The sequence below is a fragment of the Protopterus annectens genome, chromosome 7.part0 (genome assembly GCF_019279795.1).
Source record: "Protopterus annectens isolate FY-2018-M chromosome 7.part0, PAN1.0, whole genome shotgun sequence".
NCBI classification, from domain to species: domain Eukaryota; kingdom Metazoa; phylum Chordata; order Ceratodontiformes; family Protopteridae; genus Protopterus; species Protopterus annectens.
The window spans coordinates 743,487,890-743,514,136 of NC_056739.1; the positions used below are offsets into that span (position 1 = coordinate 743,487,890).

Here is a 26,247-nt window from a genome sequence, read left to right on the forward strand (position 1 = left end):
TTTTAAACCTCATTCCTCCTCCTCTACATGTATTGTTCCCATAATTCCCATTTCTTCTTATGTAATTTGCTCTTACCCTTTTCTAAAGATCCCAAATTCCAGTTGTTTTATCTCTGTTACTATATTAATTTATTCTAGTAAATTTGGTTTAGACTTTGATTTCCATTTTGTAGTAATTGTTTTTGGGGCAGCCATAATAATTAGACTCAGGAAGGCCTTATTATGTCTAGGCAATTCAGATTCTGTATCATAGCTCAAAAAAATAATTTCCTTAGTTACACCAATTTGCTCACCCAGTATCTCTGACAGGGCAGTCTGTAGGGAATCTTTAAAGTCTGCCATCTCATTACACACACAGAAAATATGTTCCCAGTTACCTCTTTCTTCCCCAACACAACTCCAACAGTTGCTGTGTACCTGAGGAAAAAATCTTTGGAGTCTACTTGGGGTATAAAAATGCCTACATAAAGTCTTCCAAGCAAAGATCCTAAATCTTCTAGACTTTGTTGCATATTTGGGAGACCTACTACATGCATCCCTCATTGTTTCTTTGTGAAATGTTTATCCAATCTCTTTCCGATCCTTTCTAACCTCCTTTGATTGATTCTTATAGTTATCATGTAATAATGTTTTTATGCTGTACCAATTATTCCTTTAACAGCAGCTTCTGTTCTGGATTCTACTAAAAACTCTACTAGTGCTGGTCTTTTGCTTAGGACTGTCCCCCCATTTCTTTGTTTGCCTATACTCTTGATATCCATCCTTGATAGGGAAGGCAGTCTGTATCCTGCAGTCCAAATAAATTCCTGGCCTCTTCCCGTTCTGTTACCTTTCCCTGTCTGATTATTTGCTCCCAATACTTTGGTTCTTTTACCAGTTTTCTCTAATAAATTCCAGCTCCCTGTTGCCTATTGTCTGTATCCCTAATGACAGTCATCCCTATTGGCAAAATCTCCTTTCTCCATTCCTATGTTGGCGGAGTTCTTAGAATACTTTCTTCTACTTTATGAATATAATATTTTGTATGGTTGTTATTCTCCTTAAGGGTCTGCATCCAAAATCCCAGTCTCTCCTTGTTTCTTGAACTTCTCCCTGTTTCATCATCATCCCTTGCCACTTTGAGTTATAGAATCTGATGATGTAAATCTTTATTCATTCCTTACTGTTAGGACTTTGGTTCCATTCTCTGAATCGACATGGCCATTACCAAGCTCGCACAAGCCAAAAACATTCAGCTAAGACCTACATATAATGCCCCTGTCATAGTCTCTTCAGATCTTGTTTGCCACGTTCCTCGTCAGACGTGCCAAGCCTTCTCTGTCAAGCTAAGTGTAACTTTTTTTTATGTTTATCTATATCAGTACCTCTTTTTAGTCAGTTTACCTTAAATATCTTTTCGTCTGTAAACTCATATACTTTTCTATACTTTTTTTATATCCTACCCTCTACCTTTGGTAGTTTCCATTATACCATCGTTGGTACTGTCGCTCTCCCCTACCTTTGGTAGGCCCTATTCCTACCAATTGTGGTATTTCTAAGTACCATTGTAGGTACTCCTCACCTTTCTATCCGTCTATTAAAAAAAAATAAAATAAAACCTCTCTTTCCTCTAACCTTACTGTTGTTTCTTGGTGTTTATCTTGTCGCTAGGACTACCGTGGGTTTTTCATGATGTCTGAAAAAACTAAATCAGGATTTAAACAGTGTGATAAGTGTGGGCGTAAGATGCCCAACTCAGGCAGTCACGCCTGGTGCGTTTATTGTTTGGGCATTGACCACATTAATGCTTCGTGTGATATTTGTTCCAGCTTCAGCAACTGGACTTTGAGCATAAGAACTAGCTCAGTCTGAAGGGCATGATGAAAACTCCCTTCTAGGAGGCTCTTTCTGGGACACAGGTCTCACCTCCTCCTAAGACTAAGAAACATAAAGAGAAACGGAGTCACTCGGTTCTTACATCTCCGTCCTCCTCGCAGCCGGGTCGACACAGAGCTTCTCCTGCGCCTTTGGCGCAGACAACTTTGGCACCAGGCTCCATGTCTTCTCCCTTGGTGCCGCCACTAATTTTGACTCCTACTACTATACCGACTTTGGCACCACCCTCATCGGTGCCGACCCTGGTCTTGACACAGGCTCCAACTACCGTACCTGCATCAGCACCATCCCCGGACGCAGTGCAGATATCTTATATGGCTCCACAGTCTCTGACACCGTTGGTTTGGAAAGTCGAACACCTTCCCAGAACCAGATATTCTCCCACTTTTGACCCTTTTTTGGGATACCAATTTAGTTCCTTTCTTGAGAGACCTTACTCTCTTTCCGCAGCTTCCTTCAGATCCACCAGGTGTCTTTCAGAACAAGATGATGTGAGGGTTGTGGACCAGCTTTTGGCAGCTAGAGGATTGCCCACCCCTGCTAGGTCTTCCTTCCCCCTTGGAACAGAAGCTTTCACGGCATATTCACATGTATATCCCCCTCCGGCCTCTTCCCAGGCCCCAGAGACTTCAATACGGATGACCACCCTGGTGCATACTGTTTCGGCTCCAAATGCGGAATTTCCCCTATTGGCACCGATTACACTTGGTGCTACGGCTCCGTTGGAACTGGCACACTCTCAGAGCAGTGATTGGGCTGTCAGCACCTTGGCTCCTAGTTCAGCACCTATTTTTTCACTGGTGCCATCTACGGCCATGGCTCACCCAACAGCTACCAGTCCTTTTGGAGCTCCTCAGGGCGGGGTGGGACCCCGGTTCCGAGGTTGTCCTTCTCGTTTCCGGCCTGCTTTCCAGGTGATGGAGAGTATCTTTGCCTTAACAGGCTTGCATTTGGCAACACTGGCATTGACACCAGAACCCCCCTCTAGCACGCAGCTGTCCCAACCCCCTACTCTGGGATCCCGAGCACAGGAGCTGCAAGACCTTGCCTTGAAGGGATCACTTTCAACGGAGTCCTCCATAGAAGATCCCACTGGGGAGACACCCTTGAAGAAACCATGCAAGAGGAAGCACCTCGATTCCCCTGAGGAATCCATCACTGAGGACACTGATTGCGATGAGGGAGAAGGGTCCCCACGGTCTCCCTCGGAAGACATCTCCTTTGGAGACATTCTCAATATCCTCAAGCAGAGGGGAGACTGGAAGTACTCTAACTCTTCTTTGGAGGAATCGGTGTTCTTGCTGGCCTTCTGTGCTAGGCCATCTACTTCCTGGGTGACCCCACCTGCAGATGAGGTTGCTAAGCTGATTGTGCAGCATGGCTGGAAGGCCCCGGACAACATAGAACCCGTCCCCCGAAGGCCAGACAAAATTTTGTCTACCTGCGAAGACCTGCCCAATTGGTCCAAGCAGCTAGTAGTTGATTCCATGGTCGTGGCAGTGGCCACCAAGAGGGAACTGGCAGAAGATAGTTCCACTGTTCTTCCCCCGAACAGGAAGTCTCGGGCTATGGACAGACTGGGGAAGCAGGCCTACGCTTCAGCAACCTTTGCCATTTGATCGCTGAACTATTTGGCACACTGTACTCTCCTCCAAAGAGACCTTATATCAGAAATGTCTGCCTCTTTGGCAGGGGTACTGCCTGACGAGGTGCATGACACTGTTGCCTCTCAGCTGGCTACCCTGGAATTTATCTCGAACTCCTCAATGCGCTTGATCTTTCACACTACTGAGGGGGCAGCTCGAGCAGCCGCATCAGGCATCGTCATGAGATGGCATGTTTGTATGCGTTTGTGTGATTTCACTGACCCCTTTAAATCTTCCTTTGTCAATGCACCTATTGATGAATCTTCCCTTTTTGGTCCCAAAGTAAGATACACACTCTCACGCAGTGAGAAGGGAGTCCCTGACAAGGTGTCTGCCCAGTTGCCCACCTTGAGCTCTGTTGTCGACTCGTCCATGAGGCTTATCTCATATGCAGCCGATGGGGCGAGTAGAGAAGCAGGTTCAGGAATTTCCCTAAGACGTCATTCCTGGTTGCGTTTGTGTAATTTTGCAGAACCGTTCAAGTCTACCTTTATCAACGCCCCCTTTGACGGTTCTTCATTGTTTGGACCCAAGGTAAAGGACACACTCACCCGGTGTGAGCAAGAAGGAAAAAAACACTCTGCCGTAGGAGTACGTTTTACTGCCCCCTCTAGACCATACCCTAAGGGTCAGAGGGGTGGTAAAAATGTGGTTCAATAAGTCCCAGAGGTTTTTCCAAGATGCACAGGGTGACTCTTCCTTCAGAGGAGGAGGAGGAGGAAATGGTAGATGTCACCCTAGAGGCAGGGGCAGACCATAAAACCAGGGAGGCCGCAATTCGTTTCGGGGATGGCCTTACTAGCGCTCCTGATGTGGGGCCTGACTGTGCTTTTCTGGAGCCGGTTGGAGGTCGTATTTCTTTGTATCTGGAAGCCTGGCTAAGTATCGCTCAAGAGAAATGGGTACAAAGAATTATTACCAGAGGTTATTTCATACCCTTTTCTCTTCCACCCTATGTTCCCAATAGGATCCCGGATGTTCCTTCCCACCCAATTACACGGATCAGGCAATTGTGGAGGTCAACAAGTTGCTGGCAAAAAGAGTCATCCAAACCGTCCCAGCAGACCAAATAGGATCCGGAACTTATTCCAGATTCTTTTTAGTGCCAAAACGTACAGGGGACTGGAGGCCCATCTTGGACCTCAGCAGATTGAACAAATCAGTAAAGAAGGACAAGTTCCAGATGGTGACACTGCAGTCTATACTCCCGTTATTAGGGAAAGACATTTGGATGTGCTCAATAGACCTCCATGATGCATAGTAAAACATAAAAATGAACAGGGCGTCAAGGAGTCATCTACGCTTCCGGCAGGGAGTCAGTCATTACCAGTTTCGTGCTCTGCCCTTTGGTCTCACCACAGCCCCCAGGGTGTTCAAGTGCATAGCAGTAGTAGCAGCTCACCTGAGATGTCGAGGATTGTGGGTGTTTCCGTATCTGGACGACTGGCTCTTGACTGCCCCACCAGGCATCTGCTTCTTCTGACCAGGGATGCTACCATTCAACTTTGTGCACAGTTGGGAAAAGTCTGCCTTATTGCCCTCTGAATCTGTGAATTTTATAGGCGCAGAGATAGACACAGTAGACATGTTGGCTCGTCTTCCAGTAGAAAGGGCACAGAATCTGGTTCTTCAAATTTGGCGTCTTCTCCCCCTACGAAAGGTCAAGGCCAAGACTATTCTGCAGCTTCTAGGGGACCATGGCTTCCACCATATACTAGTGCCGCTAGCCACACTACACATGAGGGTTCTTCAGTGGCTGCTGTCATCCCAATGGTCCTTTCAGCACCTACCATTATCTCATCACGTACTGCTGACAGACTCTTGCAAGAAGGACCTCATTTGGTGGACTCTACCCAATCAGTTAACCACGGGCACTTCATTTGTTCCTCGCCAACCCATTGCCACTGTGACCACGGATGCCTCACAGATAGGGTGGGGAGCATTATCTAGGCAGGACTGTCCAAGGGATATGGCAAGATCACGAGGCTCACCTGCATGTCAATGTTCCAGAGATGAGGGCGGTTCACCTGGCGGTGCAAGCACTACACGACCTTGTGCCTTTGGGGACAATTGCGATACAATCAGACAACATGTCGGTAGTATGGTATATCAACAAACAGGGCGGAACCAGATCATACCCACTCTGTCAAGAGGCCATTTGAGTTTGGAAATGGGCGATATCTTTCTAGCTTTTTCCTGGTGGCAGCGCACATTCCAGGGACAACCAACGTGATAGCCGACAAGCTCAGCCGGGCAATCCTGATGCCTCATGAATGGTCTCTGAAACAGGAAATAGCGGAGCAGATTTTCCGCAGATGGGGACAGCCTTGCTGCGATCTCTTTGCCAGCCCGATCAATGCCAAATGCAGCAGCTACTTCTCCCTCATCCCCCTTCCGGGGGAGTCACCTAGAGACGCACTCATTCATGATTGGCCCCTGAGTCTCCTTTATGCTTTCCCCCCTGTCCCCTCATACCCAAGGTTATTCAGAAAGTGAAACGGCTGGGAAACAAACTGATCCTCATTGCTTCTTACTGGCCTTGTCAGGTTTGGTTCCCCTTTCTCTGCCTATTTTCCTAGACGTTCCTTGGATTCTGGACCCAGTGCCAGATCTCTTGACGCACATGTCAGGCTCGCTTCATCCCGCTTTACACACCCTCAGTTTGACAGCTTGGCTACTCCAGTTCCATCCCTAGTCAGGCTTCATGACTTCTCACCTTCTGTGACACGTTTCCTAACGTCCTCTCATAAACCTTCCACTAGGAGACTATATTCCAGTAAATGTAGGAGATTGTCTATCTGAGCTGAGAAAAAGAATGTTGACCCTTATACTTCCTCCATTCCGGTGGTTTTGGAATTCCTGTCTGAGCTTTTCCACCAGAGATCTGCATCTGCCACTATCAGGGTTCAATTGGCAGTGATTTCTAATTTTCATCTAGGCATACAAGATTCTAATCTGGTGTCACATAGGCTGTGCAAAACCTTCCTCAAAGGTACCACTTTAAGACCCCCATTTCAAGAACCGGTTGCTTCATGGGATTTGAATTTTGTGCTGTCCAAATTGACGTCTCCGCCCTTTGAGCCTTCTCATTCATTGTCTTTGAAATTTTTGTCTTAGAAGACACTGTTTTGGGTGGCTATCACATACCATACATACCAAAAACACAACTATCACACTCAAACACAGCAACAAGAATTAGCTATCAAAATAGCTTTTGGGTATGAAAATCGAATTTCTCTAAGAGAAATAGCAAAAAAGAAGGTACTTAGCCACAGCCAAGCGAGACCACGTCCGGGCTACACAAGCGGCAAACGAGATCTGGGGATATGGAGCAGTGCACCATGGGATACCCTCTTAGCACAGCCAATGAAAGACTTTGAGCTAGTAAAATCAGCCGAGTCGGAGCCGATATCCGGCTCCGAACCCACAGGTAAGAATGTGAGGCGAGATGGACTATATACATCGAACGTTATGGTGAGTAGATAACTTCTTGTTTCATCAGTCTGATTTCCATAGACAGTTAAGTTTTTATTTGCACCGGATGAAGGAATTCGGGAAATCAGATCAATTATTTATTTCCTTCTCCGAATCCAGGTCAGGTTTACCATTTTCCAAAGTGACCCTCTCAAATTGGATTTCTAGCTGTATAGCTTACATTTACACCTCTGAGGGGGGTAGGCCTTTACCTTTCAAAATCAAGGCTCTTTCTACGAGATCTCACTCTCTCTGCAGCCTTTCAAGCCAGGGTCCCACTGGGTAATATTTGTGCAGCAGCAACATGGGCTACCCTTCACACATTTATTCCTCATTACAAATTGAATTTAACCTCCAGGGGTAGAGCATCCTTTGGTTCCACGGTACTTAGGAGTATTTTTCCTTGAGCCACCCAAGAATAAGGTGCTCGGGACAACGTTCCATATGTAAGAATGAAGGCAACATAGGACTACAGAACATAAAGAAGTTATGTACTCACCATAACGTTCCATGTTTGTAGTCCATTTCGCCCTTCATTCTTATGAACCCACCCTCCTTCCCCCATCCTGGAAGTACCTGGAGGCAGAAAAATATTGTTATCATTATTCTCTGGAGACTTTTTAGTGTTGGCTTCTTTCTGTATGTTTATTTTTTCTCCTAGTTAGCAGCAAACAAGATCTGGGGATTGTACTGGCACACCATGGGATAACCTACCTAGCCACGAGCCAACTAGAAGAATTCCAGCTTGTAAATAGGCCGAGTCTGAGCCGAGGATCAGCTCCGATCCCATATGTAAGAATGAAGGGCGAGATGGACTACAAACATGGAACGTTATGGTGAGTACAGAACTTCTTTTTTTAATAATTGGGGTATTTTAAATAATAAGGATGTTAGAGACTATGTAGGAAGTCAACCTACGATTGTTTATAGAAAAGGGAGAATCCTTAAAAATGTTTTTGAAAACCAGAGCAGGCCATCATAGGTAGCGTATATGCAGAAATGGGGTTCCTATCACATTGTCGCACTTTTAAAAGTTCGAATGTCATGGTCGATACTATATGATTGAACTTTTAAAAGTTCAAACGTTTCAACGGAGATCCCCGTACAGTGCTGCAATGGAAGTTTTCCATTGTCTGCACTGTAGTGCGATCTCGGAGTTGGTGTATTTAAAGAGCAGGGGGGCAGGGGGGCTTGCCTCCCTGCTTAAGCTTTCAGGTAGGTTTTTTCCTATGTTTTTTGTTTGGTTTTCGAACTTTTAAGAGTTCGAACATATGGTCTCGAACATATGTTGTTCGAACTTTTATAAGTTTGATTATCTGATATAGACCCGCGGAAATGTGGGGCTTGTACTTACTGCCTATATATTGGAAGTTAATGAGATCATTATTAATACTTTTAAAATTAAAACGCATGGGATTTTTTTTGTAGTACTGAAAAAGTAGTCTACTGTGCCCTTTGTTCAAACTGCCCACATTTCTACATAGGTAAAACGGAAAGTAAATCAAGAAACAGGATATATGAACATTTAAAGGCCGTTAGACTATAAAAATAAACAAATGCCCTTTCTAAGCACTGTTTTGAGAGACGGGCATTTGTTTAAGTTTATAATATTAGAGGCTCTGAAATTAAACAAAAGAGGAGAGGTATGGCCAATTCTGTTGGAAAAATACAAGCTTGTCTGACAGATGCAGCTGAACGCAAATCATTGGCCAGGCTTAAATGAGCATATTTCCATTATGAGCATTTTAAAATTAAAAGCTTTAGATCAATGATATTTTATAATTGTAGCTCATTGAATGAGATTATTTATGAATGTTTTAACTTTTTGTGTAGAACGCCAAGTTTTTTTTACTACTTGGGGTATGGAAAAAAAGGTTGGATGATTTTGATTGGGGGTAGTGTTTTTTAGAACTTCGATGATGTCTTTAATTCATTCATTCATATAAATTGAAGGAATTGGGAGGCTGTTTTTATCTGATGAAGTTTCTCCAATAATTTAGAAATGAAAGTACTTATCCTTTTATTAAAGTGGTGAATTGTTTTATCAAAGTAAAGAATAAACTTTGGATAGTGAAGTTGATCCCAGTGTATTTTGTTACCTGCTTTCCAGACAGTTTTACTCCATAGCAACTAGTTTAAACCTCAGGCAGTTCTCTTGCACTTCAAGGTTTTGGAGACAAAGCTGCTTCTGTGATCTGTTGTAATCTAGTTCTGACAGTCACTCTGTTGTGTAGTATCGAACTAATGAGGCGGCATTTCTTTTTCTTTTTGTTAGGCAATGTGAATCTAGCAATTTGGGAGGGGGGGGGATCACTGTCTCAGTAGTTCATATCCCAGGTAAAAAGTGATCATGCTGTTTTTGGACTTCTTAGCCAGTCCTCTTGTTTTCTCCTAGAGCTGTGGATTTGAAAGTTCTCTTTTTCAGATCTGATGGAATTGGGCAACCCGTTTACCTCTCAATAAGAATTTGGTACTGCACCTCCTGTGCTAAGTATAGCAGGACCATGGTGATGTAGCATCAGAAGCATTTGCCATCATTCCCAGCAGCTCTTTACCTAGTTTAAGCATTCATGGAAGACAGACCACAGTTTATTCTCATTGCCTTTTAGCGGCTTTAGAATGGTGTTATTCCTGGTTGACAAATCTCTGGCAGCACAGGAATCCTTCTCAGTTCAAGCTAAGGAAATCTGATATTTGTGAAACAACAAGATAGTTCTCTTCAGGGCCTGGCTGTTGAAGACTCTTTCATCCTGCCAGATAGTCTCCCTGGGATGTCAGAGGTGATTGAAGCTGCCAGGAAGTCTTCACCTTGATGGTGCCAGTACTCCCTCTTCACGGTGCAAGTGGTGCTCCTGACTTATGACACCTGTATATTTTGAGCATATTTTACTCCCTGATCATAATGAGTTTGTCAGCTGTTTCTGAACATTGTGCCCTTGTGGAGGGCAGGTCTGTGGGCCTGGCATTGACTGATCAGTTCCCTGAAAGGTTTTCTTAGAGGGAGTTCTAGGTTTGTGCCCTCTTTTAAAGAGTTTTCCAGATGTTTGACAGGGGTGTCTGTTCCCTGTTTGAGCCCAGGCTTTTGGCATTTTTGAAGTTTCTCACTTGGTGTTTTTTTTTTTTGGTGACCATTGTTTGCCTGAGGTATCACTGAAGTTCTGCAGGGAGTTATAGTTTGCCTTTTACAAGGATAATGTCTTCCTTAGGACCAATCCACATTTTTATTGCTAAAATAGTGCTTAAGAGTAGAGTCATCTGTCAGTTTTTGTTGCAGAGGCAAAAGCCAGTGAACAAAGCCCATCACTTCATGGATGTGCAATATGAGCTCAGACTAAAGCGGGGTATATAAGTTTAGAGGACAGGAAAGGTGAGGTGTTTATCTCCTTCTCTTGAGGAAGGAGAGTCTGTCACTTGCCAAGCAGACCTTGTCCAGGTGAAGTTATAGGCTGCTTTATCTTTTTATCATCAGTGACCGTCAATTTGAAACTGCTGCTGTCAAAATCCACTTCATACATAAAGACTACATCTGATGGTTGCCTCAGAGGTGTCTCAGTTGTAGACTATTGCATAGTCATCGGTTATCACAGTCATTAATCAAACATCATTGCTTTGAACATGGCTCCAGAGTTCCTTCCTCCTGTGGTACTGAACTATTTCAGGACTATTCTTTCTGAATTTTCACCTTGTGTGGTGCATTGGTGGAGTGTGGGAGGTTGTTTGGTATATTTTCCAGTTGTAGACCCAATGAAAGGGATCTCTAGTATTACATTTAACAGTTATCCTATAGAAGATGCACCTCAGTGGATTTCTGATACATTCCTTCTGTGTGCATGTCTGGAGGATAGCCCTGTGGCTAGCAGCTGCTGTTGGTGAGCTTTGTATGTCAGGCAAGTACATAGTTTTGTATATCCTTGTAATAGTGTGGGTGTCAAGTCTCCAGTGGGTTTTTTTGTTTTGTAGAAATTGTACCTACTGAAGGTTTGGGAGCAGACTGATGGGCTCAGTAGGTAGGTGCTGTCCTACTGCGAGGTTTGATACCTTGTATACTGGCACATGATGTATGCACGTCTGAAAAAAAAAATGGATTGAACTGGAGTGGATCACAGATAATCCTAGTCACATACCCATCAAGAAGGGCTTCATCCTTAGATAATCTTGAATTATAAGAATGTTTGTTTACCCAAGCAGGGTGCACTGTTATAAGTCACTGATGTTAAGAAGTGCCTGAAGGAGTCCAGTTATCCAGCACCAGGCGGCATACAGACATACCTTCCTAATGTGAGCTAGATACTTTGTACATTTGGAAAAGTGTAATACTGCTGATAGTTTGAAATCTTATTTCTTGATGAAAGAGGGTATTCCATCATATCCTAATCCCAGTTTGAATGGCAATCCTGATAATGATGTGCAGCATTAGTCCATTCATTTATTGTATACATATGTGATTTTATGATGACATGGTGTTTTGTGATATAGATGACTTATTTCTGCAATAAAAGCTAATTGTTTTTGCTGATAATGCATTTTTTTAATTAGGCATTCATACTCCTGAGTGATGTGTTGCTAATATTCAGCCATCAAATGGTGAACGGTGACTGCAGCTTCCTTGAGCCACTTGTTTTAAAACCTGAGCCTTCATTGGAATCTGAGTTAGCTAGCTTCATCATGGATTATGTCTTTGTGGACCTTGAGGAAGAGGAAGCAGGTAGGTTGATCTAAGTGGTTTTACTTAAAATTCTCCAGATGTTGTGGGCTGTAGACCAGGACTTAAGGCATTCATTGCATACTGGCAGGAGGATCTAATTGCTGCTAAGACACAATTACTGATGTGGGTATTGTTGTTCTTCATTCTCGGGCCCACAATTCCACATGATCCATGCCTTCTTAATATTCTGTCATGTATGTGAGTAGGCTGCTATATGAAATGTTTACAGATGGGCGAGTCACATTACATTTGCTTAACTGTTCTTTAACTTGTACATTATCCCCATCCTGGCCTTCATCAGTATGTTTTTTCCACTTATCCCATGTCCTGTTGAATGTGTGAATTTCTTCACTTCCACCCAATCTGATGCTCCATTTTTTGTGTCCTTAACACTCTCTGTGAAAAGATACTTTGTCAGGGAGTCTGCCAACTCACTGGCCAGATTTCTGCCAACTTTGAGATCCAGTCCTCCCTGTCCAGGGATTAGATCATCCTATAATATGATGCCTGTGCCCCCTCCTCCCCTTCTTGTTCAGAATTACTCTGTCACATCTACCTCACGTTATCTTATGCACCAGTATCATATTCCAGTCTCTCCTTGTCACAGGTGGTAAGATCTGTAACATGTTCTTCGTGTTTCACTGTTGCAGTCATAACTGTAGGGTGTTCCTGCCGGCAGGCAGCCCGAGGTCGGCCAGAATCCCAAAGTCTGGGTCCGGCGTCGGCTGTATAGGCTAGTACCCTGACGTCAGTACGCTTTGGTACATAGCCCTCAGCCGACGCCATCTTCTCCAGTCTTTCTTGCCGTGCGGTGGAAAGAAGCTCGCAAGTCGTTGGTTGGCGATTATCGAACAGCGTATTTGGTTGTTGTCGGTCCGAAGTTCTTCTCTTCTCAAAGCTAAGTACCCCGTTGGGGAATCTTTTTCTTGTTCCTGCGATGTCAGAAAAAGTTAATAATTGTATAGCGTGTGGGAAACAAATACCTCATAAAGATTTCCACTCTTACTGTCTACCTTGCTTAGGCCTTGACCACGACGTTTCTTGTTGTCGGTTCTGTGCCAGGTTCAACTCTCGTACTATCAAGCGCAGGTACGATTGGGCTTTAAATTATTTTGGCAGACGCTTCAATTATAGAATGTCGTCGGACACTACCGGAGTCCAAAAGAAGCGCAAAGACAAAGACAGGCCGCCGAGGTCCAAACAGGACTCGTTGCAGCTGGAGCCAGCGTCCGCTTCGGCTGTCGTCAGTGAGGCGCTTTTGCAGCCCCTGTCGTCCGCCACTTCTGAACCGATGGCCGATACGGACTCCCATGGGGAGCCATCAAGGCCCAGTATTTTAACTGCTGCAGGACCTTCGGACGTCGCTCCTTCAGATGGGTCCGGAACCGCTGTGCAGGTACCGGCTTTTGAGGGGGTTTTCAGGCCTACTCACATTACTATTTCAAAGGCAAAGACAAAGACTCCTGTTAAGTCTAAAGTTCCAGCTCAAGCTGCTTCTGAATCCACTCCCAAGACACAAAAGCAATTATTGAGGATGGCTGAAGATTTGCTTACAATGATTAGGGGTTCTCACCCCCCTCCTGAGAAAAGGCCTCGATAGGATGTTACTCTGGATTCCTCTGACCAGGCTTCTGTATCTTCTGTTTCTTCCTCAGATCAGGACTATTCCTTTCCCCCTTATGAGGATTCGGATGCTGAGGACTCTTTACCCTCGGCCTCTCCGCCTGAGGATTTTTCTTTTGGGGAAACCATGCATGAGATGAGGGAACATTTTCATTGGGAAGGGCAGGAATGTTCTGCTTCCAAGAAGAGGCTTAGAGAATTTCTTCTTCTTCCTCAGCATAGGCCTTTAGCTATCCCTCCTGTTTTGGACATTGTAGATGATGCTTTTTCTGAGGCTAATTTGAATCCTGATTCCATGCCTCCTGCTCCTTCTAAGCCTGATAGATTTTATAGGGTTCCTGACTCTCATTTATTTTTATTTAAAAACCCTTCTGCGGATCCTGAAACTATTTCTCAGGGCTCTAAGGCTGCTAAGGTTGCTACTTCTAAAAATCCTATTCCCTCTGAAAAGGATTCTCGTGCTTTAGACAGGTGGGGAAAAAAGGTATATACTTCTGCTACCCTGTCTGTAAGGGCTTTAAATTGCCAGTTTCATATGTTTAAATATCAGCAATTTCTTTTGTCTGTTTTAAAGCAAAAGCTTGCTTCCCTTCCTGCTTGTGCAGAGGATAAGGAACTTCAGGATGTTTTGCATGCTACTGAGCAGGTTAACAAGCATAGCTTACATTGTGGTTTTGATGCTTTGGATGCTTCTTGCAGGGCTGCTGCCTCTGGTACTGTTATTAGGAGACATGCCTGGCTTCGTGAACAAAGTTTGCCTGAACAGGTTAAGGCTAAGTTATTAGATGCCCCTGTTCAACAAGATGTTCTTTTTGGATCTAAGGCTGAGGACGTTATTAAAAAGATGGAGGAAAAGGCAAAGTCTATGCAGACTGTAAAAGATTTCTTGCAAGTTCAGCCTCCAAGATTTTCCAGGAATTGGCCCTCTAAAAATTGGTCCTTTCCCACGTCTGACAGGCCTCAAAGGGAAGATATAGGCGCTCCAGAGGTCGTGGTCAAGGCCAGGCCTCTTACAGATCTAGACAATGGACTGCTTCTTCACCTAGAAGGGGAGAAGACAGATCCCAATCTCAAAGAAAGCAAACTCAATGACTCTCTCGGTTGGGCTTCAGGACCCCTTCACCTGGACGCCCTCGGAGGAAAACTGTCTCTTTTTACAGAAATTGGACTCCTATTACCCAGGACAGATGGGTATTGGACGTGATTTTAAAGGTTACAAATTCCACTTTCACACTTTGCCAAGGACTCACGGTTGGCCAGATCTGCCAAAACTTCAATGGTCAGAGGCCTTAACTCAAGTGGATGCTCTTCTGGCCATGAGAGCCATAGAGCCTGTTCCACTCTCGGAAATGGGAAAAGGGTTTTATTCAAGACTGTTTCTGGTTCCCAGAAAACAAAACTCTTGGAGACCTATTCTGGACCTTTCTGTGTTAAACACCTTTTTGGAAATTCCAAAGTTCAAGATGCTTACTCTGCAACAGCTAATTCCAATGCTCTCTCAGGACGCTTGGATGGTGACATTGGACTTAAAGGAAGCCTACTTACATATTCCCATCAGACAAGAACGCAGGAAATTCCTCAGGTTCAAGGCAGGTTCGAGGCACTTTCAATTCTCTGTTCTGCCCTTTGGTTTATCTACTGCGCCCAGAGTCTTCACCAAGTGCCTGGCACCAGTAGTGGCTTACTGCAGACTTCAGGGGATCCAGATTTACCCCTATTTGGACGACTGCCTTATTCAGGCAGACAGCAAAGATCTTCTGCTTCAACATCTGGACTTTGTTCAACGTCTTCTCCTCCTACTGGGATTCTCAGTGAACATAAAGTCACAGTTGATCCCTTCTCAACAAATGGTATTCTTGGGAGCCCTCTTAAATACAACCTTACAAAGGGCCTTCCTCACTCCAGAAAAACAAATTCAGCTGGCTTCTATTTTCAACACCTTGGCAACTCTATCTCAGCTCACTGCAAGGAAATTCCTGCAGGCTCTGGGCTACATGGCTTCCTGCATTCTGTTGATTCCAAACGCAAGGCTTCACATGAGAAAGCTTCAATGGTATCTGAAAAGTGTATGGTCACAGCATTACCACGATCTGGATATTCTGATTCCTCTGATCCCCTGCCTTCAGAAGGAGTTCCTCTGGTGGTCCAGGGCATGCACTTCAAACGAAGGAAAACCTTTTCGTCTTCCTCAACCTACTCAAATCCTAACCACGGACGCCTCGGATTATGCTTGGGGAGCACACTTTCTAGACAATTGCCAGCAGGGAACCTGGACAAAGGACCATCTTCACTGGCACATCAATCTGAAGGAAATGTTGGCAGTTCAAAACGCCCTTCTAGCCTTCAAGAATCTTCTACAACCAGGCCCTCTGCTAATTCGCAGACAACACCACGGTCATGTGGTACATCATCAAGCAGGGGGGTTCTCATTCATACCCCCTTTGCAGACTAGCTATGGGTTTATGGGACACAGCTCTAAATTTGAATCTACATCTCCAGGCTCAATTCATTCCAGGGAAACAGAATCTCTTAGCAGACAGCCTGAGCAGAAACATTTCAGATCCTCACGAATGGATGCTAGACACCAACTTGTTCAACAGGATTACTGCAGTTTGGGGATGTCCCCAGATAGATCTGTTTGCATCCCATCTCAATCATCAGCTGCCTCACTTTTGCACCAGGTCCTTCCACAAAGCAGCTTGGAGGGTGGATGCCCTGTCCTTCAGCTGGAGAAGCCTTTCAGCTTATGCCTTCCCTCCTCTTCCTCTACTACCTCGGGTATTACTGAAAATAAAACAGGACAAGCCCAAGTTCCTCATCTTGATTGCTCCAAATTGGCCTCCACAGTTTTGGTATCCAACTTTAAAGCTCCTGTCCTCGGGGCCTCCTTGGATTCTCCCACTGAACCCTTCGCTTCTGTCCCAGCATCAGGGTCAGTTACTACATTCCAATCTCAAGACCCTTTGCCTGGCAGCTTGGCTCTTCAAAGGAATTTGATTCCTTCTAGTCTTCTCAAACAAGTTTTGGATGTTCTTTTGGAAGCTAGACGGCCTAGCACTAGGAAATCCTATGCCTCTAAATGGAAGAGGTTTTCTATTTGGATGCAGGACCGAGGTTCTGATCCTCAGGTTCCTGATCTCTCTTCTATTTTGCTTTACCTTTCGGAACTTTTATCTAAAGGACTTTCCTTTTCTTCCATTAAGATTCATGCTTCTGCTATCTCTGCATTTCAGTTCTGATCCTCCTGTTTTTCTCATCCTTTGGTGAAGCAGTTCTTGAGAGGGGCTAAAATTTGCGGCCTCCAAGGACCCCTCCTGTCCCTGCCTGGGATCTTAATTATGTTTTAGAAAAACTTACTTTGCCTCCTTTTGAGCCTGCTGCATCTTCAGATATTAAGTTTCTATCCTGGAAGACTGTTCTTTTGTTAGCATTGACCTCTGCCAGAAGGGTCTCAGAGTTGCAAGCTCTCATGGCTGTGGAACCATATCTTATTTTCCATCAGGACAGAGTATCCTTGAGGACCAATCCTACTTTCATGCCTAAAGTGATTTCGAAAGTGGCTTTAAATCAGACAATTCACCTTCCTACTTTCTTTCCAAATTCTCAAAACAAAGGGGAAAGGATTTTGCATTCATTAGATGTGCACAGACAGTTATGATTTTACCTGGACAAGACTAAAGATTTCAGAAAGTCTAACCAATTGTTTGTTTCCTTTGCCTCCAGTTCTCTTGGAAAACCTATTTCTAAACAAACTATTTCCAAATGGATTGCTTATGGAATCAGATTTTGTTACACTCATCATGGGAAACAGTTTCCAGGTACCATTAGAAGTCACTCTACTAGAGCAGCTGCCACTTCTACAGCTTTCCTCAGAGGAGTCCCTACCAAGGATATCTTGGAAGCTGCCACTTGGAGTTCTGTGCATACTTTTTCCAAGCACTACAATCTCCCTTGTTTTCTAAGTCCAGGGCAGGCTTTGCCTCTGCTGTCTTGCAGGGTATTCTTGCCTCCCCTTCTTCTATCTAAAGCCTCCTCCCCTTTTACACTGCTTTGGGATTCCACCCTACAGTTATGACTGCAACAGTGAAACACGAAGAACATAGTACAGTTGTGTACACCTACCATAAATGTAGATGTTCGAGTGTCTTCACTGTTGCAGTCGGGGTTTCCCTCCCTCCTATCCCCTCTTTTCCTTTTTTGTGGTGTATTTGTGTTTCCTTGTTGGATTCATTTTTGGTTTGTTGGGGACTTCTGACATCTAGGGCAAGAAAGGCTGGAGAAGATGGCGTCGGCTGAGGGCTATGTACCAAAGCGTACTGACGCCAGGGTACTAGCCTATACAGCCGACGCCGGACCCAGACTTTGGGATTCTGGCCGACCTCGGGCTGCCTGCCGGCAGGAACACCCTACAGTTATGACTGCAACAGTGAAGACACTCGAACATCTACATTTATGGTAGGTGTACACAACTGTACTTTCTGTAGTCTGTAGATATATTCTTTCACCTTCATCTAGTGGATCTTTGTATTAGGCCCCCTTCCTTCCTTCTAACTGCCTAATGTTCATTTCCTTATGTAGCATTCAGAAATGCACACAGTTTTTAAGGTATGGTCTGAATAAGGCCTTGCAGAGAAGAAGCATATGCTTCTGGAATCTACCTCCTTGAGGACACAGTTGCCTCTTGTGTTTTACTCTGCTCTCCCAAGTGTGGTCAGCACACTTTCCAAATCCTTTTCCTGCTCTGTTACCATTGTTTAAATTACTTCCATCTGATGAACTAAATGCATTATTTTTCATGTGTTGCCACTCAACCTCATTTGTACCAACTTTCCCCTCACTTGTTAAGCCTTTTCATTACCTTCTGTAATCTACTCCCACCCATCCTTTGTTGCTTCATGTATCTTTGTGCCCTCAGCAAAAAGTTTGATCACATTTCTTTGTCCTTCAGATACAGCTAAGACCAACTCAGTGAAGAGTACTGGATCTGAGACAGAGACCCATACAGTACTTCACTAATTACTTTCATACTTCGTGACATTGTCCCTCTTATCACAACCATCCGTATCTTGACATGTAGCTACCCAATTCTTCAGTTGTCCCACTTATCACAGCAGTTTGTAGCCTGTCATATAACTATCTAGTTCTTCACTTCTCTGTTATCACATCTCTCTGTGTCCTGCCATGTAGTTACCTAGCACCTCGAGCTTTGCCTTGCCCCTTATCCATGTCAGTTTTTATCAGTCTCTTGCATGGTACTGATTCAAAGGCCTTACTGCAATCCAGGTAGGCTACATTTGATGGTGTCCTCTTAAGTTCACTTGTAACCCAGCCATACAAGTAGGTCATATTTAATTGACATGCTTCAGGCAGTGACCCCATGTTGTATGCTCTTCGGGAGGCTGTCGTCCTCCTCATTCTGCCAGCTGTCTCCTCAAGATTCTGTGCAGTACTTACTCTACCACTGTTAAGCTAACAATGTTAAGTTGTCAATCTCGCCTTCATTCTTGCTGGATGGGTTCGGAGCCGATCCTCGGCTCCGACTCGGCCAATACTAAAGCTCGAGAGCTATTTCCACCGGCTCGAGGCTCCCCTATATCCCACAATGCTAGGCAGTAACTACTCGGATCTCATTTGCCGCTTAGCTGTGAGGTGCTTTCTTCTACCGGCTCTGGCAGGTTAGTGAGATTTTCTAGTTAGAAAATTGAAATTTCTACCCCTATCCTTTTTATTTAGTCAAATGTATAGTACAGGGTATCCTTTTAGTTTAAATCGGGTCTTCCCTCGTTTTTATTCCCTTTTTCAGTTCTAGGCCTTTGGCCCACTTCCCTTTTTTCCCTTTGTCATTCAGTGTGATTGGGTTTTCCTCTTTGGTTAAAGGGTGTGTCTGTGTTTTGTGTCTCTCTTTTTTGGGTATGCAGTCACTTTTTCTGATGTCGAAAGACTCCAAGGTCTCAGGCTTCAAGAAGTGTGACTCGTGCTGTCAGAAAATGTCTCTGACAGACGGTCACACTTCTTGTGTATATTGCCTGGGACCTTTGCACCTGCAGGACTCCTGTGCTGTTTACCATGCATTCAGCCCGAGAGTCCTGCAGGAACGCAAAAATAAACTTATTCTTCGAGGCTTATTAAAGCCTGAAGGCCCCCCCGACCCAGTCTGCGTCGGGGAAGCCTTCTAAGACTTCCAGGCCGTCGGCTCCAGCTTCAGAGCCGTCCACTGGGAGCATTAAGACTACTTCGACATTGGCTCCGGCTGGAGTCGATGTTTCGAAGACTCAAACCGTTACCTTGGCTCCGGCCGGAGCCAAGGGTGCTAAGACTCAGTCGGCTCCGATAGTTTTATCGGAGCCACCTTCTAAGAAGAGGTCGAGGTCCCCTTCCATCGGCTTCATCCACTCGGCCCTGGGATCCCCTCTTCTGTCGGAGCGGAGCCACAGGTCCCATTCCTCTCAGTCCTCCAGGCTGTCCGACCATGACTTACAAAGGGTGGTGAGTAGACTTCTCAAGTCCGAGGCACTGGCCCAAATGCTGCATAGCCCTACTCAACAGTCAGCGGCTATTCCCATCCCTGCTTCTGTTCCTCCTCCGACTCATTTGGGTTCGGAGTCGGGGCTCGTCGGAGCCGTGGCTGTCGGTGCATCAGAGCCGATACCCTCCCTTTCGGCTCCGTCGTCTGCTCCGATTTCCTCTTTGGAGGGATCTCGGCGCTGGGCTTCCCTCGTCAGCTCCGAGGGGGCGAGTGGCATCGGACCCTTGTCCGACCCCGTTCTCCCTCTCGGAGCATCGGCACTGGTGAGTTCGGCTCCGACATCGGCCTTGGAGCTGTCCCTGTTGGTGCCGGGGGGGGTTCTTGTCTCCTCGGAGCGGGGACCTTCGGCTTTGGCTGATCGGGGCGCCTTCGAGGTCATGCGGAGCGTGCTAGACCCCGTGTCTACCCCACAGTTGGCTCCGTCAGCTCCTCTGTCTTCAGTGCCTGCGGTGGTTTCTACCCACCCCCTCGTACCAGACCGTAGAGTGCCAGCCCCTCAGGTTTCCCCATTGGGAATATTCTCTTCTTCCGAGGCTTTTCCTGATCCGGCAGGGGAACCCCCTCGGAAGAGACAGTGCAAGAGGAAGCACATTGACTCCCCTGAGTCTATCACCTCGGACACCGACTTGGAGCAATCTGAAGGTTCCCCTCGGTCCCCCTCTGAGGATGTCTCTTTTGCTGACATCCTTGAAATCCTTAAACAGAGGGGGAACTGGCCCACCCTTAACCCTTCAGAGGACGAGTCGGTCTACCTTGAGGCGTTTGGCTCTCGCCCTTCCACCTCCTGGGTGTCTCCTCCCTTTTGACCCCCTCATGGAAGTGGTGGCAAGGAAGGCGTGGACGGCCCCTGATTCGGTGGAACCTACTCCAAGGAGGCAGTCAAAATTTATTACAGCCCCGAAAGAGAAACAGTTCTTATCTAAAGGTGTCTCTGTTGATGCCATGGTGGTGGCCACAGCCACTAAGAAGGAATTAGCCGATCCTTCGGTACCTGTCAATCCTCCTAATAAGGAGTCTAGGACCATGGACAGGTACGGTAAGCGGATGTTTTCCTCAGCGACCTTTACCATGCGGTCGCTGAACTACTTGCGTCACTTCACCCGTCTCCAGAGGGATTTACTCAAGGATATGGGTGATGCTATGCAGGATCCAACAGCTGAGGGGTTCCGAGACAAAATGAACTCCCAGTTGGCAACCCTGAATTCGATTGTCAACTTCTCCATGCGGCTTATCTCATATGCGGCCGATGGGGCGAGTAGGGCCGCAGGCACAGGTGTAGCTTTACGACGCCACACCTGGATGCGGCTTTGCAATTTTGCGGACCCTTTCAAGGTGTCCTTCACCAATTCCCCCTTTGATGGCTCAACGTTGTTTGGACCTCAGGTGGAAGGATACATTGACTAGGTGTGAGAAGGAAGGTAAGACTCTCTCTCTGCCGTGGGAGTCTGTTTTTCTACCCCTTCCAGACCTTATCCCAAAGGTCAGAGGGGGGGGGATGTGGTTCCGCAAACCACAAGGAGTCTCATCTGACGCACAAAGTCGATTCCCCTCTAGAGGCAGAGGGGGGTACAACAATAGATGCCTCCCTAGGGGCAGAGGTGGTCCGCAAAACCAGGGTAGCAGAGAGACTTTCTCTGATAAACCCTTTCAGCATCCCTGAGGAGCTGCCCGGCTGTCCACCTTCGGAGGCAGTCGGGGGAAGATTATCACTGTACCCAGAAACCTGGCTTTCCCTCACTCAAGACAAATGGGTACAGTCGATTATATCCGAGGGTTACAAAATCCTCTTTATTCACATCCCATTCCATCCCAAAGGATCCCTTCCAGACGTTCCACCCAGTCTAAGGGAACAAGCAGCGTTAGAAATATCAAAGCTGCTGTCAAAAAGAGCTATCCAGCCAGTCCCAGCAGACCAGCAAGGATCCGGAATCTACTCCAAATTCTTTTTTGGTACCAAAAAAGACAGAGGACTGGAGACCAATACTGGATCTCAGCAAGCTAAACAAGTATGTGAAGAAAACAAAATTCTGGATGGTCACGCTACAGTCAATTCTACCCTTCTTGGGTCAGGACAATTGGATGTGCTCAGTAGACCTTCAGGATGCGTACTACCATATCAAAATGCACAGACGCTCCAGGAAGTTTCTCCACTTCAGGCTGGGAGCCAGTCACTGCCAGTTCAGAGCCCTACCTTTGGTCTCCCGAGTGTTCACCAAATGTATGGCAGTGGTCGCGGCTCACTTGAGACGTCAAGGATTCCAGGTGTTTCCATATTTGGACGACTGGCTCCTTACCGCCACCACCAGGCGTCAACTTCTTCTATCCAGAGACTTCACCATTCAAACTTGCCAAGCTCTAGGCATTTCAGTAAATTTCGAAAAATCTGCCTTGTCGTCTTGTCAGTCTGTTACCTTTATAGGCGCCACCTTAGACACAGTTCATCTTTCTGCCAGACTGACAGAGCAAAGAGTATCAGATATCCGCAAACACGTTTACCTTTTGCTTCAATGCAACAAGATCAAAGCCAGGGTAGTCTTGAAGGTATTAGGACTCATGGCGGCTACCATCACACTTCTTCCCTTAGCTCGTTTTCACATGCGGATCCTCCAGTGGATGCTGTTTTCTCAATGGTCCTTCCAACAGCTCCCAATGTCTCACATCATTCTGCTAACCCAATCATGCAAGAATCACCTGTCTTGGTGGATGACATCACCTCAAGTTCTTCAGGGCAAGACCCTTCATCCCCCCCCCCAATCGCCACGGTGACAATGGATGCCTCCCTGATCGGATTGGGGGGGGGCATTATCAGGGTAGGACAGTCTAGGGCACGTGGCAATCTTTCGAGTGCCACTTGCACATAAATGTCTTAGAGATGAGAGCAGTGCTTTTAGCGTTGCAAGCCCTTCAGGACTCTCTTCCCACAGGGACTATTGCAATTCAGACGGACATCATGTCCATAGTGTGGTACATCAACAAACAGGGTGGAACCAAGTCCCATCCCTTATGTCGAGAGGCACTCAGACTTTGGCAGTGGGCGATTTCTTCTCAGCAGTTTCTGATAGCAACTCACATTCCCGGGAAGTCCAACGTGATTGCGGACAAGTTGAGCAGGGCTATTCTCATGCCTCACGAGTGGTCTCTAAAAAAAATCAGTGCTGGAAGAAATCTTTCAAAGATGGGGCCGGCCTTGCTGCAATCTTTTTGCTACTCCCCAAAACAGCAAGTGTCACGATTTCTTCACCCACTTCCCTCTACCAGGCCAACCCACCAGAGAAGCTCTAGTCCACAATTGGCCCCGGGGACTTCTGTATGCTTTCCCCCCTTTTCCACTGATCTCTCAATTAATTCAGAAAGCTATCTCCTTGAGAGTCACTATGATCCTCATTGCCCCTTACAGGCCTCGACAGATATGGTTTCCGTTCCTGCATCATTACCTCTTGGAGCAGCCTTGGCATCTGGACCTAGTGCCAGATCTTTTGACCCACCAGTCGGACCAGCTGCACCACTCCCTCCAATCTCTCAACCTCACAGCGTGGTTTCTCCGATTCCTACCCTAGCCAGGCTTCCTTTAATTTCTCATTCGGTCCATAACATCCTGATAGCCTCTCACAAGTCTTCTACCAGAAGGATTTACAATAGTAAGTGGAAACGTTTTTCCTTCTGGGCAGCATCAAATAATATAGACCCCTTCACCGCACCTATCCAGTCTATCCTAGACTTCCTGGCAGAGCTCTTTCATTTAGGCTCTTCCTCATCTACCATTAGAGTACAACTAGCTGCTATATCTAACTTTTACGTAGGTGTCTCGGACTCCAGTATCATGTCCCATAAACTTTGCAAAGTCTTTCTAAGAGGTGTCTTTTTGCTCAAGCCCCCAATCAAAGATCTCCCACCTCAGTGGGACTTAAATTTGGTCCTAGCATCCTTGATTCTCCCCCCCTTCGAACCTGTGGCTTCATGCCCTCTCAAGTTGCTCTCATGGAAAACACTTTATCTGGTAGCCATAACATCAGCTAGAAGGGTATCTGAACTTCATGCTCTTTGCAGTCGTCCTCCTTACTTAGTTTTCCATAAAGACACGGTGTCCCTCCGTACTAATCCATCCTTCTTGCCTAAGGTTTCCTCTGAGGCAAATCTAAACCAGACTGTCTATCTCCCTGTCTTCTTCCCTGATTATTCCAACAGGTCGGAACAAAAGTTACATTTTCTAGATGTTCATCACCAACTTCGATATTATTTAGACAGGACTAAACAGTTCAGGAAATCTGACCAGCTCTTCCTGTCTTATGCGGAAGGGAAAATGGGCCTTCCAGTTTCTAAAGTGTCCCTTTCAAGATGGCTTACCTCTATAATTACCTTCATCTATGAAATCAGACATCAAAAGCTGCCTTCAAGACCTAGAGCTCATTCAACCAGGGCATTAGCTACATCTGTAGCTTTTCAGGACAGGCTACCAATAGATTCCATTTGTGCAGCAGTCACATGGGCATCACCTCATACCTTTATCTCGCATTACAAATTCGATATGGCCTCCAGAAACCGTGCCAACTTTGGTTCCACTGTTCTCAAGAGTCTGTTCCAATAAGCCACCCGGGGTAAGGTGCTAGGGACGTGGTCCCATCTAGCAAGAATGAAGGCGAGATTGACAACTTAACATTGAGAAGTTATGTACCTACCATAACGTTCCATGTTAGTTGTCTTCTGTCTTGCGTCCCACCCTCCTTCCCCCCAGCCTCGACAGACCGATAGGAATTTTTGGGATCTTCCATTGGGGCTTCATTCCCACATGTTCTACCACCTCTATTCTCCCTTTTCTGTTTGTGGTAGCTTACATACAGGTTTTTATAGAGGTGGGTTTTTTCTCTCTTCTCCATACTATGGAGACTAGAACTGCTTGGTTTTAGCTATCAAACGAGATCTGAGTAGTTACCGCCTAGCACTGTGGGATATAGGGGAGCCTCGAGACGGTGGAAATAGCTCTCGAGCTTTAGTATTGGCCGAGTCGGAGCCGAGGATTGGCTCCGAACCCATCCAGCAAGAAAGAAGGCGAGAAGAAGACAACTAACATGGAACGGTATGGTAGGTACATAACTTCTCATTCCTGTAGATCCCCCAGCTTTTTTCTGCCATGCCATACAATTGTACAGTTGTTGCCTTCCTTCCTTACTTTCCAATTTGCTAATTTTCATTTCCTTATGCAGCTTCCAGAAATGCACATAGTCCTTAAGGTATGGTCTGAACAAGACCCTGTAGAGTAGAATAAACTTCTGCATTAGCTAGTGATCTGTTGAAGATCTGTGACAGGGGGGTCTTCCAACTCACTGACCATATTTCTGAGGAAGTTGGGATGTGCCCCATGTAGTCCTTGTATTTCTTCCTTTAGGTGAACCTCCTCTACCTATGTATACCGATGCTTCTGCAATGTTGTCACCATTCTGTCCTACTTCCCTCCCAGTATGGCAACACTGCTTTTGCCTTCCTTTGTACAAACTAGAAATCATCATCCTCATACCATCATTGTTCAAGATTGAGTTAAAAAGATCTGTTCTCTTTACTGAGTATCACTGTCTAATTTGAAGACAACTGCTGCAGGAGTACATGCGGTCATCTTAATATCATTTAGTTTTTTTCTGTATTTTTAAACATAACAAGCATCCTTAGTGCAGAAGCATGTGCCCCATGTCACTGGCAACTCCGTTCTATAAAAATCACATTGCCTCATACCATCTTCAGTTCTTGTGCTTTAAAAATATTACTTGACTGTATTTTCCATTGTGTAATTCATTGATTGGTGATTCAGGGTTAGCTGTTAGTATTGTTTTGTCCACTGCTGAGGTAAAGCTTTATTCGAAAGTGCTGTTAAATTGACAGTCGAACTGCGCACACAAGTTTTTGTTAAAGCTATTTGTTGTCTCTAGCTTAAAAGTATTAGATGATTCTTTATCAGTTAGTGTCCAAAAAAAACTCCTTAACAGTTATTCAGTTTTGAGGCTGCACATGTGGGACCAATATTAAGATTTTTTTTTTTGTCCACTGATAAATTTGTAACATAGGAGATTGGAGTCTGGCTGGTTAGTTAAGTAATGCATGCATAAATGACCCATATGCTCAGGACTGGGTGCCAGATTCTTCAGCCATTACCTCAGAGAGACAGCAGCTCTTCTGCCTCAGTATTACTCGTTTTATGTTTAGAATAAAATAATTTTCCATGACTGGTGAAAGAAAGCAGCAAATTTGTTTTATGTACCACATGTTATGAATTATTTTTCACTCAAATGTGATAAACATTTGCTATTGGAAGGGTTTTCAACAGGAGGCATTAGTGGTTAGAAAGATATGTTGATTCCTTGCTTCTGTATTAATATGCATTTTCTTGGGGTTTTATCTCTAATTTTTGA

General features: G+C 45.4%; 1 protein-coding gene across 1 annotated transcript in view; it reads left to right on the plus strand.

The window, feature by feature from the left end:
* The window catches only part of STAG3 (stromal antigen 3), a 4,836,058-nt gene that overhangs the window by 3,012,503 nt on the left and 1,797,308 nt on the right, over positions 1-26,247 (plus strand). Inside the window, exon 24 of the mRNA XM_044077272.1 lies at positions 11,532-11,700. Coding sequence (XP_043933207.1) covers positions 11,532-11,700 — 169 coding nt within the window. The remainder of the gene's footprint in view (positions 1-11,531; positions 11,701-26,247) is intronic.